Raw genomic sequence first — 17,501 nt, 5'->3', positions numbered from 1 at the left:
TCTTGCAGGGCCCCTCTCATTGCGTTAATGAGGCAAGGACAACAGAGGTAAGAGGAAGCTTTATTGGAGTGGGGGTGGAAGGGGTGGGCAAGCCCCAGGGAGAGCCAGCACCTCCCTGTGTCCTTTGCCTCAGGCTCATCCCAAGGACCTCCCCACAACACCGGTCCCCAGCCCTTCACAGCCAGGACTGGAGGGTGGTGTCCCCCTGGTGGTGATGGAGACTCAGGCGAGAAGGAGTTGAGGGCAGAGGTCAATGGAAGTTTCTGTCTTGGATGCCACACCCCAGTGACAGGGTGAGTCCTAAGAGGAAGAAGAGGGCCCCCAAATCTGGGGAGGGAATTATCTTTGGGGGTAACTACTTATCCTAGCTCTTCAGAGACCAGAAACTTCTTGCTTCCGGCTAGAAGCTTGGGCAATCATTCTGGGTGTTGCGTGGTTTCATTTCAAAAGGAAATGAAGTCACAGTGGGCAGTGGATTGAGTGGACCCTCAACACTGAAATGCAAGATGGTAAACAGGACAAATGTCCAAGAAGGGAACCCGAGTGGAGACAACTTTCCCTCAAGTGGCTTCAGGCTGGAGTCGGTTTTGTGGTCTCCCAGCTCAGACCCACAGGCCAGGGTTTGCTTTCTCTCCACGTGGGTGGGCTAGCTGGGGAAGGGAGCCCTTTATTCTGTTTATAAAGCTTCTGTAAGTGGCAGAGCTGTGCCTTCCCCTCTTTCTCCCCCTCCCTCCTTATCCTTATTTTCCTCCCCTCCTTTCCTTTTGCTCTCAAAGGTCTGTAATTACAAGATAAGCAGCATGGTCAGGAGGGGGTGGGTTGTCCTGTCCCCCCCCCGCCTCTCCCCGCTCCACCCCATATCCGCTACAGACTTCTTCCTTGCTTCCCTGCCTCCCCCACCCCCTGGGGAAGTAGCCTTTGGTAGAAGGGGCACACGAGTTGCGTGGCTAAGATGACGAGCTAGGACAGCCCTGGTTTGGAGCCAGGAAGCCAGGGGACTAGTAACCTGAGATGAGTCTCCAGAGACCCCCTGAGTGGGGCACATGGCAGATCATGAGTCAAGATTTCTCGGCTCAGCAGGTGGTCAGTAGCTCAGAGCTAATGCCAAGGAAGGCACCTTTTAACAGGGCAGGTCCCAGTTCAAGGTACAGGGTGTAGACACAGCAGGTGACTGTTGACTGATGGGTGGAGGGTGGACAGGTGGAGACGTTCAAGCTGCCTAACAGGCTGAGATGTCTGCCCCTCAGCACCGACTAGAAAGCATTTCTCCAAGAGGTGGCTGGGGGAGTCCACAAGGCCCTTCCTGGTCAGTGGTGATGAGACTTCTGAGGCCCAAGGGTGGAGTCCTGACCAGGAAAGGCAAGCTGCCTTGCGTTCTTTGCCCGAGGGCCACTGCTGGGAAGTGGCAGGCAAAGAGACGAGAGGAGATCCAGGCCAGTCCAGCCGCTCCCGTCGCTGACGCCACGCCCTCCTACCCCCCCAGTTTGCTCCACTGGATGGAACTGAAAAATGGGTGGGCCTTGAGTTCATGGACGCCGCCTCCTCCAGCGCCCAGGCGCCGGGCCGGGTCGAACTGCAGCAGCTGCGGAGAAAAGCCCAGTCAGCCCTGGGCAGGCCGGCCAGGCCCCGGGAACCCTGTTACCCTGGTGGGGGGGCAGGGGGTCGACATTGGTGTTTGGCCACCGAGGTATAGAAATTTGTTGGCCCTATGACCCTCCTGCACCCATGCCGGACACCTAGTACATGGGGTGACTTGTTCACACACAGGGCTCTGCCCTCCCTTCTGTCCACCCTCAGGCCAAGAAGGCGCCACCGGGAGGCCGCCTGCACCTCACCTCAGTCAGCAGGGATGCCGCCGGGCCACTGAGCCACTCGGGCAGCTGCAGCTGGGTGTGGGGCTGGATTCCTGAGGGGTGGCTCTGGGACAGCGCCTGGGAAGACACAGGGAGGCGGCCCCCAGGAGTCTGTACACTCCACTGGCGGCCGAGATTGTATTTCTTCCCCCTGTATTATACCTCACGGGCATGGCCATAACTCCATCGCCTTCTGCTTTGGATCTGCTGCCTGCCGGGCTGAGGAAGGTGCCTGACACCTGTGATCCCTAGTTTCTGCAACAACCTTCAAAGTAAGCAATTGGCACCCCCATTTTAAGGGCAAGAAGCAGGTTGACGGATTTGTGCTGAGTTCAGGGTTTGAACCCAGGCCCCTGTGGCTCCAAGCTTGCTAGAAGCACTGGTCTTGGGTTGCCATCAGGGCAGGCACTCTATCAGGAATAGCACTGAAACCTGTCTCCTTACAGAAAGCAAATCTCCACGGGCGGCTCCTTTGCCACGGCATGCTCCTGCCAGGGTCAAGGCAGGGCTGCGGTGGGAGAAGAAGGCAGGACCTATCTGCGTTCCAGAAGGGTGCAGCTGCGGGGGAGCAGAGGGGTGTGTCTGGAGGTCAGGAAGACAGGCAAGAAGCCACCAGGAGGAGGGCCAGGAGCCCTGAGCTGGACAAGTGGGAGGGCCCTGGCTAATAGGAGAGAACCACTCTGGGCTGCTGTTTGCAGCCAGAGCTCTCAGAGGCCCTGGCCTCGGGACCAAAGCGGGAGGGAGCCAGGAGTGACCGGTCAGCTCTGAACTTCCAGTTACACCACATCTACTCAGGGCACTTCCTGCTCAAATGGAGCTTGGCCTCTCCCTGTTGCCTGACTTACCCAGCCCCAGGTGCAGCACTGAGCTCATGAGGGAGGACAGAGAGCTGAGCCCACCACCCTGAGCAAGGTGTTTGCGAGGGGAACTTCAAGCTCTGGTTCGACCCAGGCTGGACAGGGCAGCTGCTGGCCTGGGATGAGGGATACCCTCTCTCTGGTCTTCCAGCCAAAGTCTAGGGGTCACAGCTCTGAAGGGTGTGGGGCGGGGCGGGGGGGGGGGGTGGAGCGTGGTGTGAGCAGTGGGGAGAGGAGGCCTGTGAGGGATGATCTGAGTGTCACACTCAGCTGCCCTCCAGAGCCAGGCCCAAGCGCCCTCTTCCAGGAACCTTCCCTGAGCACCACAGCTCGACTCTCCCTCATCTAAGTTGACAGTCTCCCTAGCTATCGCCACTTGCCTGACGAGGGTCGGGGTGCAAGGTGTGGTGAAGGCCTTGGTGGGAATTGCTTCCTCCTTCTCTCACGGCCTCTGGGCTGGGGGAGAGGGGGCCTGTGCTGACAAGACATTGGGCCCGATGGCCAGGTATTGAGCGATCAGGTAGGCTCAGCCCCTAAGACTGACCAGTTGGACTAACCCCAGCCCATTCTATGCTCAGTGACACCAGCCAGGCTCCACACCCTGCCCACACAGAGCTCACCGTCCCAGTCAGCAGTTCATACAGGAGAGACCCAAAGCTCCACCAGTCGCAGGCTTCGGTCAGCTCCGAAATCCCACCGACCTCTGTGGGAGCCAGAACAGTCCTCAGTCTTGCTGAGTGGGCAGGTCTCCCTTCAACCCCTTCCCCACCATCCCCACCTCCAGGATGGGCCTGTTGTCTCTCTTATCCTCAGTCCCCCGGCCCACCCACACACAGACACTCAGGGGCTGCCTCGCCCTTCCCTTCTTGCCTGGGGCACTGTAGAGGTTGTGCGAAGCCTCCCTGCAGCACTGGGGCTCCACCTCTGACCACTGGCCAAAATACGTGAGCCGGATGTGGCCTTGTCATGCCGTGTGTGTGCAGGGAGGAGCCAGAGGGGGACGAAAACCGCAGTTAGTCATCTTGGAGCCTTTGGCGTGGGGCAGGGGACCCCAGGAGCCAGTGGGCCGTGCTGGGCAGAGGTTCCCTAGGGGCTCGGCCCCCCAAGGCCCCTGGAACAACCTGGTCATCACAGGAGCAGCTGCCCCAGAGCTCAGGGTGGGGAAAGGGTCTGCTTTCCAAGCTTAACCACAGCCGGCCAGCCGGGCTTGGCCGAGGCCTTCCCGAAAAGGCAGGGGGTGGGGGTGGTCCAGGGGGAACAGTCAGATACCGTCTGCCTCCTCTTGGCTCTGGGGAAATCTCAAGGCTGTGGGGGCCTCCCTCCTGAGGGGTGGGGTGGGGTTAGGGCCCACTCCTCTGCCCCCAGCCCCCACACCCCGCCTGGGGCTCCTACCGGCCTGGTCCAGGAGCAGATTCCGGGGATTGAGGTCCCGGCACAGCACCCCTTGCTGGTGCAGCGCCTCCAGGGCCAGCAGCGTCTCGGCCGCCCACTGCCTCACCTGCTCCTCCTTCAGACTCCAGGCGCTCCCGCCGGACACCAGGCTGGCCCCTCCAGAGGCCGAGAGGCGGCTCGGGCCTCTGCCTCGGCTGCAGCCCCCCAGCACCCGGCCGGCCCCGGCCCGAACCCAAGGGAGCCCCCATGGGAACGCGGGCTCCGAGCTCCGGCCAAGTCCTCGCCCGGTGTGGGAGTGCAGGCAGCCACCTGGGGCCTTTGGAAGGTCCCAGACGCGGGCAGTGCTCGTTCTGGCTGAGGCTTCACCCCCAGCCTCTCTCTGGGGTTTAACGGCCACCACCCTCCTGGCTGGGGTGAGGCTCTGAGAAGTCCATGGAGGCTCCAGAGGGATTCCGTCCCGCGGGCGGGTGTGCCCCGGGGGCACTGAGCTGGTCCCGAGGCTGAGATGGGAGTTTAGTGGAGCCTTCATCCTCTCCGGGCTGGAGCCAGATCCGGTCCCAGACTGCTGGGGGCACGGCTGGGAGAGCAGGTGGGACCAGAGCGTACCTCCTGAGCCAAGCAGAGGGAGCCGCAAGCGTGGGGATGGGAGAGGAAATGAGTATGGACGCGTCTTTGTCCCACGCCTGCTCCCCCTCTGTCTTGGGCACAGACCCTCTGCCTTCAGATCCTCACTTGGCTCCCTCGCCTCCCGAAGCCCAGGATGCCCTCTCTCCTCCTCTCCACCCACCTGTGACGGGGCCCCAGCCTCACAAAATAGGTGCTTAACCCCTAAGAAGATGTAAATTATTCTCTAATGTCCTTGGTCTAGGTGGCGGGTTCTCCAGTGTCTGATGTATTATATATTTTTCAAAGGGAGAATCCTGGAGAAGGGCATGGCAACCCACTCCAGTATTCTTGCCTGGAGAATCTCATGGACAGAGGAGCCTGGAGGGCTGCAGTTCACGGGGTCACAAAGAGTCAGACACAACTGAGCGACTGAGCACAGCACAAAGGGAGAATAGTGTCATGAATTTAATTAAGTAAAATAAAACAAGGCTAGGCATGGATCTGTGATGACTATATGTCACGATCCAGAGAGATGTACCTCACTGAAAACAAACAAACAGAGATCCTAGCTGATCAATAAATATCTGCTGTGGCCCAGTTCCTGTACTTACAGCTTTGGCACCATCATCCCATATGGCCACTCGGGGGTGGTGGGCATGGACTAGAAAAGTGAAAAGAGCCAAGACTGGGGGAGATGGTGACAAAGGGGACACCTGCATACGTGCCCTTATTCATCCAAGATGTGAACGTCCTCCTTGGACGTCTCCTGCCCCCTGGCATCACTGACAAGCCCGCAGCAGGCTAGTCCTGCCTTCACCCTCCAGGAAGGCCGGGCATGTGGCTGGGTAACGAGCTCCGAATTTTAAGGGGATGAGACAGGACAATCTCCCGAAGGCCTGAGGAGCCGATGGGGCCCCCGGGGTCCGCTCACCTTTCACGTGCTCCAGGTGCAGGAAGATGGAGTCATCAGTCACAAAGTACCGCAGCAGCTGGGTCATGTAGGGGACGCCGTGTGGGATGATGGTCAGCCGCTCCCGGCTCGCCACGTGGCACCTGGACAGGCCCTGAGGAGGGGGCAGGCCGGGCAGATCAGCTGGGGACCGGCCAGAGGCCACTCTGCTCTTCAGGGACAACCAGATGAAGTGTGGGAGCCCCCCTTGAGGAGCAGCTGCCTCCCCCTAGTTCCTGTCCTGACCTGCAACCCTCTTTCCACCATGGAAGGCAGGCCCTCCCCTCCCTGTCTGGGCCAAGGGTAGGGCAGTATATGTGTGTGTGTTTCTGGGAAGTCAGGCACATGCCCGGGGTGCAGAACTAGCAGCTGTGGGATCTGGAGGGAACGTGGGCTTCCCACACGGGTTCTGGGTAGAGGTTCCCCAGAGGGCAGGGGTTTCCAAGAGCTCTGAGAAGGTCCCAAGGGGAAGGAGGAATGGCAGGGGGTGGGGTGGCACCTGCCTTCACCACGAAGGTCCCTCCAGTCGCTAGGTCCTGGACCAGCTGTACCTGCAGAGGTCCAGGAGGCACTAGTCAAGGCACAGGCTAGTTCCCAGGGCTCCACACCCCCAACCCCAGGCCCCACGCTCCTCCACCCAGGCTAGGCAGGGACGTCAGGCTTTGGTGGTACAGAGTATATCCCCTCCTCCACCAACATGACATTGAACCTGTCGGATTCATCCACCCTCGTTAGACCTGCAGGTCTTATCAGGTACCACCTCCTCCAGGGAGCCTTCCCAACCTCAGATCAGGCCAGGACTCCTAATCTGTCTGCAGCGCTCTCCCGGCTCACCCCCAGCACACTGTGTGTGATTTCCTGTCGCTCCACTGGGCTGTGAACTCCAAGAGCACAGGGACCATGCTGTCTAGCTCTGTATTCCCAGAGCCCTGCGCCGCACAGGGAAGTAGTCAGGGCTTTCCACACATGAGGTGAATGGTCCATTCCACAGGATCTGAGGGTGTCATGGCTGGAAGGGACCTCAGGGCCAGTCACCTTCCCTCAACTCTTATTTCACAGGTGAAGAAGCCAAGGCTCTGAGAATGTAGCCCCAGTGGTGCCCCAAACCACACAGGCTTGGCGTGCTCCTTCAGGTCGCACCCCCTGCCCCCCACTCCCAGTGATGTGATGGTCTTTTGCTTTTTTTAAATGGTCTTTTCCTCTGGACTCTGTCCTTGGCGAGCAACCTCTTCCTTCTCCTGTCAGTTTTGTTTGGAGGCAGTGGTCTGCCAACTGCTGGGTCAGAGCCTTGCTTAGAGCTGGACCCTAGACTCATCTCCATTATGGGCAGGGGTGAACCCCAGCCGTAGGAGAGGACCTGTCAGGGCAGAAAGGTAGAAGATTCAGCCCAGGCAGGGGGGCACGTGAGGGCAAGACCTGCACCCTGGGTCATAGCAGTACCTGCTTCAGAAGGCCATTAAGAGGGTGTTGTTAAGTCAGACAACTCAAGTATGGCAGCAGCTCAAGCCTGCTGTATAACGTGCTCTCTATAGTCTTTGCTGATGGCTATTAATATCGGCACAGGGAGACTTGTGCATAGTATTACTGTATAGTACCACTCTGTATAGTATTACTATAGTATAGTATAGTATTATATTGTATACTGTATAGTATTACTCTGTGCTAAGGGCCTTATCTGGAGAAGGCAATGGCACCCCACTCCAGTACTCTTGCCTGGGAAATCCCATGGATGGAGGAGCCTAGTAGCCTGCAGTCTGTGGGGTCACTGAGGGTCGGGCACGCCTGAGCGACTTCACTTTCACTTTTCACTTTCATGCATTGGAGAAGGAAATGGCAACCCACTCCAGTGTTCTTGCCTGGAGAATCCCAGGGACGGGGGAGCCTGGTGGGCTGCCGTCTATGGGGTCGCACAGAGTCGGACACGACTGAAGTAACTTAGCAGCAGCAGCAGTATAGTATTATACTGTATACTGTAGAGTACCACTCTGTATAGTATTACTATAGTATAGTATAGTATTATACTGTATACTGTAGAGTACCACTCTGTATAGTATTACTATAGTACAGTATAGTATTATACTGTATACTGTAGAGTACCACTCTGTATAGTATTATTATAGTACAGTATAGTATTATACTGTATACTGTAGAGTACCACTCTGTATAGTATTACTATAGTATAGTATAGTACTATACTGTATACTGTATAGTATTACTCTGTGCTAAGGGCCTTATCTAGCTTGCTTAGTTTCATTCTTACAGCCCTACCCGGTGAGGCCCTGTGCTGCTGTGCTGTGCTTAATCGTGTCTGACTCTCCGAGACCTGCCAGGATCCTCTGTCCACGCGATTCTCCAGGCAAGAAGACTGGAGTGGGTTGTCATTTCCTCCTCCAGGAGATCTTCCCGACCCAGGGACCAAACCCACATCTTTTGCGTCTCCTGCATTGTCAAGCAAATTCTTTACCACTGTGCCACCTGGGCAGCCCCAAGTATTACGTGACTCATTTTATTGATGAAGAAATCGAGGTTCAGAGAGGTAACGTTGCCTGCGGTCCCACAGAGCCGGGATGCGAATTCAGATGGGCTGACCCAGGAGCCTTGAAGACATAACTGAAAACGGGCATAGCTAGTTGACCTGGCACATGCCTTCCCCTCTGGGCCTGTTTCCCTGCCATCAGTGAGATGAAGGTGGTGGATTCCGACGGCTGGGGCATCAGGAGTGAGGTACCCCTTATGACCACTAGAGGTCTCTCCTCCAACAGCCGGAGATGGAGTCCAGCCTGGTCCCTGTTGCTCCGCCCAATGAGTTTGAAAGAGAGAACTTTGGGGTCATTTAGGATAACACGGTTTCCCACAAGTGCTGACACCCCGGATAATTCCCTACTGCCTCTTGCCAAGTGGGATTCCCCACCACCTTGTCCTGGGCAAGGCTTCTCATTTACATATTCAGAAAAAAAAAAAAAACCCAGCAGGGAATGTCAGGGAGGCCAGAAACAAAACTTGATCAGTACACTGAAACAGTGCGTTAAAAAAGAAAAGAAAACACACACACACACACACACACGAATCAAGAAATAATTAGGCCACACCGTCAATGCTGGTTCTCTTGGAATGAGGTGGGATGGTGGGCGATATGTGCTGTTGCTGTTGTTTCTGGCCACACTGAATGGCTTGCGGGATCTTAGTTCTCCAACCAGGCATCAGCTGTGCCTCCCTGCAGTGCAACTGCAGAGTCCTACCCACTGGACAACCAGGAAATTCCCATTTACTGTTTCAAACTCTTTTCTTTTACATCCTATTTCAAAAGAGTAGCAAAGGGGGCATCCCCCCTGCCACCATTAAACCAAGCAAACAAAACAAAAACCCCCTTCCTCTTCTGTTCTGTGCTACGGGAGACAGAGCACTGGTTTGTCACTTGACCTCTATGAGCCTCAGTTACATTCTCTATGGAACAATGGTTAAAATGCAGCACTGCCCAGGAGGACCTTCTGCTGTAACAGAAATATTGTCTATTTGTTCAATATAGAAGCCATGAACCACATGTAGCTATCAAGCCTTTGAAATACAGCGGGTGCCACTGAGAGAATATATAATTTTTATTAAAACTGGACTTCCCTGGTGGTCCAGTGGTTACAGCTCTGCGCTTGCACTGTGGAAGGTATGAATTCAATCCCCACTCGGGGAAGTTCTGCATGTCACGCGGTGTTATAAAAAAATATTTTTTTAAATAGTATTATGGGCTTCCCAGGTGGCACTAGTGGCAAAGAACCTGCCTGCCAATGCAGGAGATGTAAGAGACTTGGGTTTGATCCCTGGGTTGGGAAAATCCCCTGGAGGAGGGCATGGCAACCCACTCCAGTACTCTTGCCTGGAGAATCCCATGGACAGAGGAGCCTGGCGGGCTACAGTCCATGGAGTCGCAAACAGTCGGACACGACTGAAGCGACGATTCCATTCCATTCCATGTGGCTGGTGACTACTATATCTGACTGTACAGTATAACCCTTCTTCCCCCGCAGGGAGACTGAGCGGGTTTAATGCAGCAGCTGTGCCGGCTACAGTGGGCTTAACAGATGCCAGGAGAGAAGGCTGTCAGGAAGGTGTAAGGCAGTTCTGAGTGCCAGCTCCCATCTTTTTAAAAAAGGAAGTCTCTTTTTTAAAAAATAAAACCCACTGAGCTCTCGGGATGTGTGGATAATTAAAACTTTGGTAAAACACATTAACCCTTCATTTTAAAATGTCCGGAGTGTCAAGGCCAGGAGGACTCCCTCCTGGAGCAAACAAATCCAGAAGTTTCAAATAGGTTCTCAAGCACAAAGGTCCCCAGGGGCTGTTCATGTGTGCCAGTGGGCAGGACAGGAAAGGGCAGGCCGAGCGCCTCATTAAAGCAGGCAGCCCTTCATCTGCCTGGGATTGACAAGCAGGAATGTGAGCCTGCATTTCCAGATCCTCTCATTTCTCAGGAAAAGTAGGAAACTTGGGCTTTCTCTATGAAACCTGCCAATTGTCAAATGCTGATAAATAGTAATAATTTTAAACACCCTCATGTTTGAGCCAAAAACACAGAAGGGACTTGGCTGTCCTCTTTCTTCCCATCCCTGACTCAGGGCCTAGCTCCTGGACGAAGCTCAGCAAATAGCCAGTGTTGTCTCCTAAGCCCCCCAAGGCTCCCTGAGAGTAGACCCTAGGCATCCTGGCCAGCTGCCCACCTAGTCCCTGACCCACCCACCTCACTGTTCTCTGCCGCCCCCTACCCTTGCAGGTATCTCTTCTGGCCCCAAGGAAACCCTCTTCAGCCCCATGAACCCTCACAGTGGGACCTCTCTGGGGGCTCTCAAGGCTTCCTAAGTGGGGCCCTTTGCTGCCCTGAGGCTGGGGGCTGCTGCAGACTGGCACTGCTCTGCCAATCACCTGCCCTGGGCTGTCTGGGCACAGCTATGGAATGAAAGGCAGTGACATCCAACCGGGCGTGGCTGCAGGGACCTGGGCCCAGTGGCCCTAACATCTCTCCTAATTTGGGAGACTGATTTTCCTGGCTTGCGAATGACACAGGAAAAGGCCATAGGATTTTAGGAGGGATGCGGAGTGGCTAAGTTGAGTGCCCAAGAAAGGGTAATAAAGGAAAAAAGAGGGCACTTGTAAGACAGAACGGTTGGGCTTGGCCTGAATCTGTTTTTCCCATATGCACAGGCCTCGGAATACAGGATTCCAAAAATGCTTTGCACATGTGTGTCTGGGGTTAAACAAATTCAAATTCGGGGAATTCTGTCATAGACCTCCCTCTTGGAGATTCACTGTGTACATTTGCATCCTCAAAGCCTGAAACTTCCTAGAATTAAAGCAATGAAGTAATGTAACTTTAACGCACTGTTTCTAAAGCTTATTTGACCCAGAACCCCTCTCTCCATAACACCATCGGTTCAGTGGGATCCCACACGGGCAAACAGTGGTGGCTGTCGCCTCCTTGGCTTGCCCACGGGGGCGGCCGAGCCACGTGGATGAACGTGGTGGGCGGGAAGGGCTGGGCAGATGGAAGCTGGCTGGGCCTTGGCTGACAGACCAGGCGCCTGCTCCAGGGAATAGGAAGCAGCCGCTGGAGCGAGGCCAGGGATGGGAAGCCTGCTTCCTGCTGACCCACTCTTGTCATCAGCCTTCAGCCATCGAACTTGTATCAGACGCTTTAGCGTGTGCCAGGCCTTTCCCAAAAATTATTTCACTTTAGTTCCCACATCCCCCTGGGTGGGTGGGAAGATCCCTTCCCCGCTTCCAGATGAGGAAACCGGTGCCCAGAGAGGGCAAAGAGCTTGCCTGGGGCCACGTGGTGCCCGTCCAGACAGCACTTCATCCTCGGCAGTGTGTGAAGGAGCACACACCAGTCCTCTTTTCTCTGCTGGCTCCCACACCCGCCCGAATCCCCCGTGAGTGTCTTAAATGACAGATGCCTGGGTTCAACCCTAGAAATTCTCATTTGGTGGGTTTGGGATGGGGCCCAGGCATCTGTGTGGTTAGGAAACTCCCCCAGGTGATTCTGATGAACGGTTCAGTTTGAAAAAAACATAAAAACACTTAAGCAAATGCTCCAGCTATCTCTGGGTCCAGGCAGAGAGCAATCGAATATTGGCTCAAATCTCATTTGACCCAACCTGTCTGTCCTTCTGCTGAGTGTCCAGGTCCAGTTCGCACTGTCGACTCCTGTCTGCCCTGAATTAAGGGAGCCGATCCCAGGTTGGGGCACCGCGGGAGAAGCCAGGAGACAGAGGGCAGAGCTGCCAAGGACCTGGACAAGGCAGGTTTCTAGCGATGAGCACATTCCTGCCCCAGGAACCTCTGGGCTGGGCTTGGCAGGGGAGATTCTTGGCTGCAGCCCCTGGAGGAAGCCGGGAAGTGGGGGCGCACAAGGCAGCTCAAGCTGGCTGGGTGCCCCTGCGGCTGCTGTCCTGAACTGCCGAGGGAGCGGTTCTGTGTCTGAGCTGGAGGGTCTGTGGAGAGGCGCTGTCTGCCTCTATGGCTTCCTCACTTTTTCCTTGCCGGGGCTGGTGTGTGCTGGGCTGGAGGAGGGGTGGGGCACCCCTGGACCCGGCTGCCCTTCTCCGCTTGGACCCCCTGACCCCTTTCCAGCACTGGCCACTCCCGGTCACACACACTGTGTCCTCCCACACCTTGGGCGTCGCTCGCTCACCTTCTCGATGACCCCGACCACCTTGCAGCCCCTCAGCTGCTCCAGGGCAGAGCTCAGCGTGCGGATGGGCCGGAGCCTCAGGCTGCTGAAACCCTGCGGTGGCGGGAGAGAGCCCCGCGGCAGCCTCAGGGTCACGGCCTCCTCACCCAGCTGCAGCGAGCAGGGCTCAGCTTGCCAGGAGACCAGTGGCCACAGAGGGCAAGGACCAGGGTACGGGCAGACCCCCACCTCACAGAGACAGACCCAGCCTTGGTCCAGGGTGGCCAGGCCACCCTCTCAGCTCAGCGCCTACCCGGGCTTCCTCCCAGGCTCAAAGAGTCCTCTGAAACCCCCTCTCAAAAGTGGCAACCACAGGAGGCAGATGCTCCCAGGGATGGGGAAATAACCTGGGCAACAGGCTTCAAAGACCAAGGCAGGCCCAGGTACCTGCACTGTGGGAAGCATCTTACAAGGTGCATCAGACTAGGAGTGTGTATGTGCACACCTAGGGGTTGAAAAGTGGGCGTGCATTCTCAACCCTCTCTGAGGGGCCTGCTGGGTCAGGATGTGGGGAGAGGATTTGTGCACATTTGTATATGCACGTATTCAGGTGTGTGTATATGCACATGGGTATTCATGTCTGTGTATACGCATGTGGGTGGGTATTCATGTCTGCTCCAAACACTCACTGCAGCCCAGCAGAAAAGCACTCTGGGAGCCTGAGTGTGTACACAGGTGAGTGTGTGTATGGGCTGTGTGGGAGAGTGAGGAGCTGCCTCTGTGTGTGTGTCTCCTCTGTGAGGGTGCGAGACTGGACTGGAGATGATTCACCAAGTGTTAGAATGTGAATGAGCTACGGAGAGTGTGGGAGAGAGAGGGAGGAAGCCAGGAGGAGGAGGGCAGGGCGGCAGCCCCGGGACACGCGCCAGCCTGCCTGTGCTCTCCACTGTCTGCCCAGCCGGGGATGGCAAGGCGACAGCTCCCTGGCCTGGGGGGTGGGGGCCTTAGTTCTCTTCCCCTGGATCCCTCAGTCTTCTGGGGGCTCCTCACCTCATCAGGGCTGGCTCCGCTGCCCAGCGTCCTCTGCAGGTGGCAATTAAAGATCTCCTCCGCCCGCCGCAGGTACTTGGTTATCTTCAGTTTGACAGCCTCACACCTCTCCTTGTTGGGGTCGACTGTGGGGAGAAGGGGTCAAGAGGACCCTGCCAGCCCTGGGAGGAGGCGGGGGTTTGGCTCCCATTGCCCACACTCTGCCCCCCACAGGAGGGCAGCTATTTCTGAGGCTGGTCAGTGGATTCTGACCCTCATCTGTTCTTGAGTCCTCTTCTGGGTGGGAGACCAGCAGGGGAGGAGGACGAAGGATGGTGGCGGGAGAGCCTGGGAGCCGGGCGGGGGGGGCGGCCCTCGGACTATAGCACCTTACAATTGGCATGCACAACCTCCTGGCCACTGTCACAGCCTGGGAAGGGATGGAACGGAGTTTCCCTGTCTGTTTTTCAGGAAGAAAGAGAAGCCCCCAGAGAGCACACCTTCTGCTATCTTTGATGCCCAGTATGAAAGAGGCCAGAACAGGCATTGGGCCTGGAGGGTAAAGGTGTTCATGGTACAGGCATGAAGCCAGCTGTTGAGAGGCATCATCAGTGCAGCAACTAGAAGCATGAATTGGGGCCTGACTCTTACCCCCAGGCTGGCCATCAAGGCCCTCGGGTATCTCCAACTGGCCTCAGGGCCAGCCTCTCCCACAACTTGGAAATGCCTCCTTTTGCCCTGAACAGGCCTCCCCTCTTACCTTCAGGCCTTTGCCTGTGTTCTCTGCCTGTCTCTTCTCTCTCCCACTAAAGGCTCTTCAGCTGGACAGCATATCCACCATTCTTCAGGGCTCAGATTAGGGTTTTGACTTTTAGAAAATGCCCTGTGCCAGGCTTGTCTGGCCTCAGTCTCCTTTTTCCCTCCCTTTACTTCCTCCCCATTGTCCTTGCTACCTGGGACTATAATTGTCCATCATCAACTCATCAATCTTCTGCCATCAGAATGTAAGTACCCAGAGGGCAGGACCCTAGCCCAGCTCCAGGGGCAGGAGAGCTTAGTGGGCCAAGCTCATAGCCTCTGGAGCCCAAACTGTTCAAGTCTCAGCTTTGTCATTTGATAGCTGTGGAGTCTTAAGCAAGCTATTTAACTTCCCTGTGCCTCAATTTCCTCATCTGGAAAATAGGAATAAAAATCATTCTTGTATATTTGGAAGTACATGCCAGAACATACACAGTGGTTTGTATTACTGTGAATCAGAAATGAATTGATACAGGTAAAGCCCTTAGACCAGTGCCTAGTGTAAAGGAACTGCTTTATAAGTGAAGGCTATTATTATCAATACTACTGTCCTTCTCATAGGTCCTGCAGGGCCAGCACAGAGCCCTGCTCACCCAGCACAGATGGACAGATGATGGGATGGGCCCTTCCTCGGCCCCTGCCCAGCCCCAGCCTCACCGTGCATGCCTTGGAGGAGAACATCCACGCCGTTCTGGTAGTGGTTGAAGGCGGCCTCGTAGTCCTCACTGACGTCGCGCTCCAAGGCCAGCCGGATCTGAGTGGCTGCATCCACCAGGTAGTCGTGCTTAGTCATGTCAGGTGCCCCCGGAGCCACCCGGTTGCGAATCTGCTCCAGGTACACGCGAGCCTGGGACCGTGCTCGAGAGCAGGGCTCAGGCTCCAGGCCAGGGCCAGGAGGGCACTCACAGGCCACCAGGCTCATGGCTGCCTTGGGTCAGGGACCTGGAATGAGCAGAGGCATTAGGAAGAACCCAGTTGGAGACAATGTCCCATCTGTACCCTGGTTTCTTCCACTGAGTATTGTGGAGACTGATACTCACCTCCAAGGGCCGGAGGGATCAGAGCTAATGGGGGTAATACCCCTTACTAAGCCAGATCTTTCCTAAGTAGTGGTCATAACAATAAAAACATGCTTTGGGCTCTGAGTTGTTTTTACAATTCTTTCCATTCAAATTCAGTTCAACATGTATTTCTGGAGCACCTACTATGTGCTGAGCATCACAGAGAGCTGAAAATATTTGTGATACAGAGCTGCCTTCAAAGGGCCTCTGTGCACATTAAACATATGCAGGTCACCATACTTTGAGGCTGAAGCAAAAGCCTGGGGCCCAAAGGCCATTCCTTATACTGTGCCCTGTCCGCCCCTCCCTCCTCCCATGGGAATCTCACTTATCCTTCAGGGTTTGGCTCCATGGTACCTCCCCGAACAGGAGGGATTGCCCCTGCTTTATTTCACTTCCCTTGGTCCCAAGATCAGTGTGGTCAGGGAGGGAGGACCCCCAAGGAGCCAGGTGGAGAGCTGGGCACCAGGCTTGGCCTTAAAGACTGCAGGCAAATGAAATGACTGACTGGCAGATTCAGTACCACTCTGGATGGAATTAGATGAATGAGGTCAGAGCCCAGCCAGCCCTAGGGAGGGGATGGCTCTGTCCCCCTGGCTCTGCTCTGAGAAGTCCAGGAGGCCACGTGGCCTCCATGGACCGGAGGGCAGCTCCACCCTGAGCAGCAAGTGATACAAGCGGCTGCCAGGGTTAGAGCAGTGGCGGAAGGAGAGGAAAGAGCTCAGAGGCCAGAAAGCTGCCTCCATCCTTCACTGAAGCCTCTGCACCTTTGCTCTCTCAGGCCTCATTGGGAAAGGGCGGGGCCCAAACCCCAGGTCATTTCTACTTCTGTGGAGAGGGAAGAGAGAACAGGATGGGGAGTGAGGCAGAGAGGAAAACCCACATCGCCAAGCCAGCGGGCAGCTGAGCCCCGGCCAGGATGCGGCCAGGAGGTGGAGGAGGGGAGGAAGGGAAGCCGCTCCCTTCCCATTCGGCCCAGTCACCAGGGCATGCGGCTCGGAGGCCTGTGATCAGAGGCACCCAGGTCGGCAGTGTGTGCTACTCTAAGTCAGGGCCTAGCTTCAGGGTTCACCCGCCGGGCCGGGTCCTCCTAGGCAGAGCTGCAAAGCTGCGTCTGGACCCAGAAAGACATGCATCCAGCCCGCGAGTCCCCTGCACGCAAGGTGCACCGCCCCGTGAGGGTCGCCAAGGAAGGGGACTGGGGGAATGAGAGATGAGGGCATTCTCTCCTGGGGAAGAGGGTATGGAGGAGGAGCCAGGCTAACACCGTACCTGCCCGAGCCAGGAGCTCGGTCCGCGCGGCCCGACTCAGCCCTGCGGCCACCTACCCTTCGCCCCCGCGGGGGACATACCACCGCGGGCGGCTGCTTTCCGCCTTCCTCCTAGGTGCAGCGGTCTGGCCGGTGCAGCCTGGTCATTGGTTGCAGATGAGCTCATCCGCTATCGTTAGAATAAACCACCAATCAGCGCCCGGCTCGGCTTCTGCGGACTCTTAAAGCAGCAGCGCCGGGAAAGCGGAACTATGCGAGAGGGCATCGAAGGGGATGGGGATGGGCAGGGGGTGCGATGGAGATGGGGATGGGGATGAGGATGGAGATGGGGATGGGGATGAGGATGGAGATGGAGTTGGGGACGGGTGGGTGGAGCTGCGGAGAGTGGAGGTCCAGACTCTGTCAGGGATGTGGAAGGAGTTTCTTCGGAAGTTTAGGCCGACTAAAAGCACACGCGCCACTTTGGGGACTTTTCTCATTCGTTATTTCATGCATTTATTCAACTATTTGAATATGGTTGAAGATGGTGACTGCAGCCATGAAATTAAAAGACACTTACTCCCTGGAAGAAAAGTTATGACCAACCTAGATAGCATATTAAAAAGCAGAGACACTACTTTGCCAACAAAGGTCCATCTAGTCAAGGCTATGGTTTTTCCAGTAGTCATGTATGGATGTGAAGTTTGGACTATAAAGAAAGCTGAGCGCCGAACAACTTTTGAACTGTGGTGTTGGAGAAGACTCTTGAGAGTCCCTTGGACTGCAAGGAGATCCAACCAGTCCATCCTAAAGGAAATCAGTCCTGAATATTCATTGGAAGGACTGATGCTGAAGCTGAAACTCCAATACTTTGGCCACCTGATTTGAAGATCTGACTCATTGGTAAAGACCCTGATGCTGGGAAAGATTGAAGGTGGGAGGAGAAGGGGAGGACAGAGGATGAGATCGTTAGGTGGCATCACAGACTCAGTGGACATGAGTTTGAGTAGACTCCCGGAGTTGGTAATGGACAGGGATGCCTGGCGTG

General features: G+C 56.0%; 1 protein-coding gene across 7 annotated transcripts; it reads right to left on the bottom strand.

The window, feature by feature from the left end:
- RPS6KL1 (ribosomal protein S6 kinase like 1) lies at positions 43-16,605 on the bottom strand. Of its 7 annotated transcripts, none has more exons than XM_018053963.1 (11): positions 16,532-16,605; positions 14,800-15,084; positions 13,366-13,490; positions 12,337-12,429; positions 6,161-6,208; positions 5,640-5,772; positions 4,103-4,711; positions 3,581-3,670; positions 3,331-3,413; positions 1,836-1,931; positions 43-1,582 (listed from the first exon to the last, which is right to left on the bottom strand). In XM_018053963.1, exons 2-11 carry the CDS (start codon positions 15,062-15,064, stop codon positions 1,472-1,474), a joined length of 1,653 nt encoding a protein of 550 aa, XP_017909452.1. In that variant the 5' UTR covers positions 15,065-15,084; positions 16,532-16,605; the 3' UTR covers positions 43-1,471. The 7 variants fall into 7 exon arrangements, 6 of the variants coding, with proteins under 6 accessions (XP_017909452.1, XP_017909451.1, XP_017909454.1 ...); XM_018053962.1 differs by having other exon boundaries at positions 16,476-16,596; XR_001918643.1 differs by having other exon boundaries at positions 1,563-1,582; positions 1,836-3,187; positions 16,476-16,596.

This window comes from Capra hircus, chromosome 10 (assembly GCF_001704415.2).
Source record: "Capra hircus breed San Clemente chromosome 10, ASM170441v1, whole genome shotgun sequence".
In the NCBI taxonomy this organism is placed as follows: Eukaryota; Metazoa; Chordata; class Mammalia; order Artiodactyla; family Bovidae; genus Capra; species Capra hircus.
This window is presented reverse-complemented; position numbering and strand designations above follow the sequence as displayed.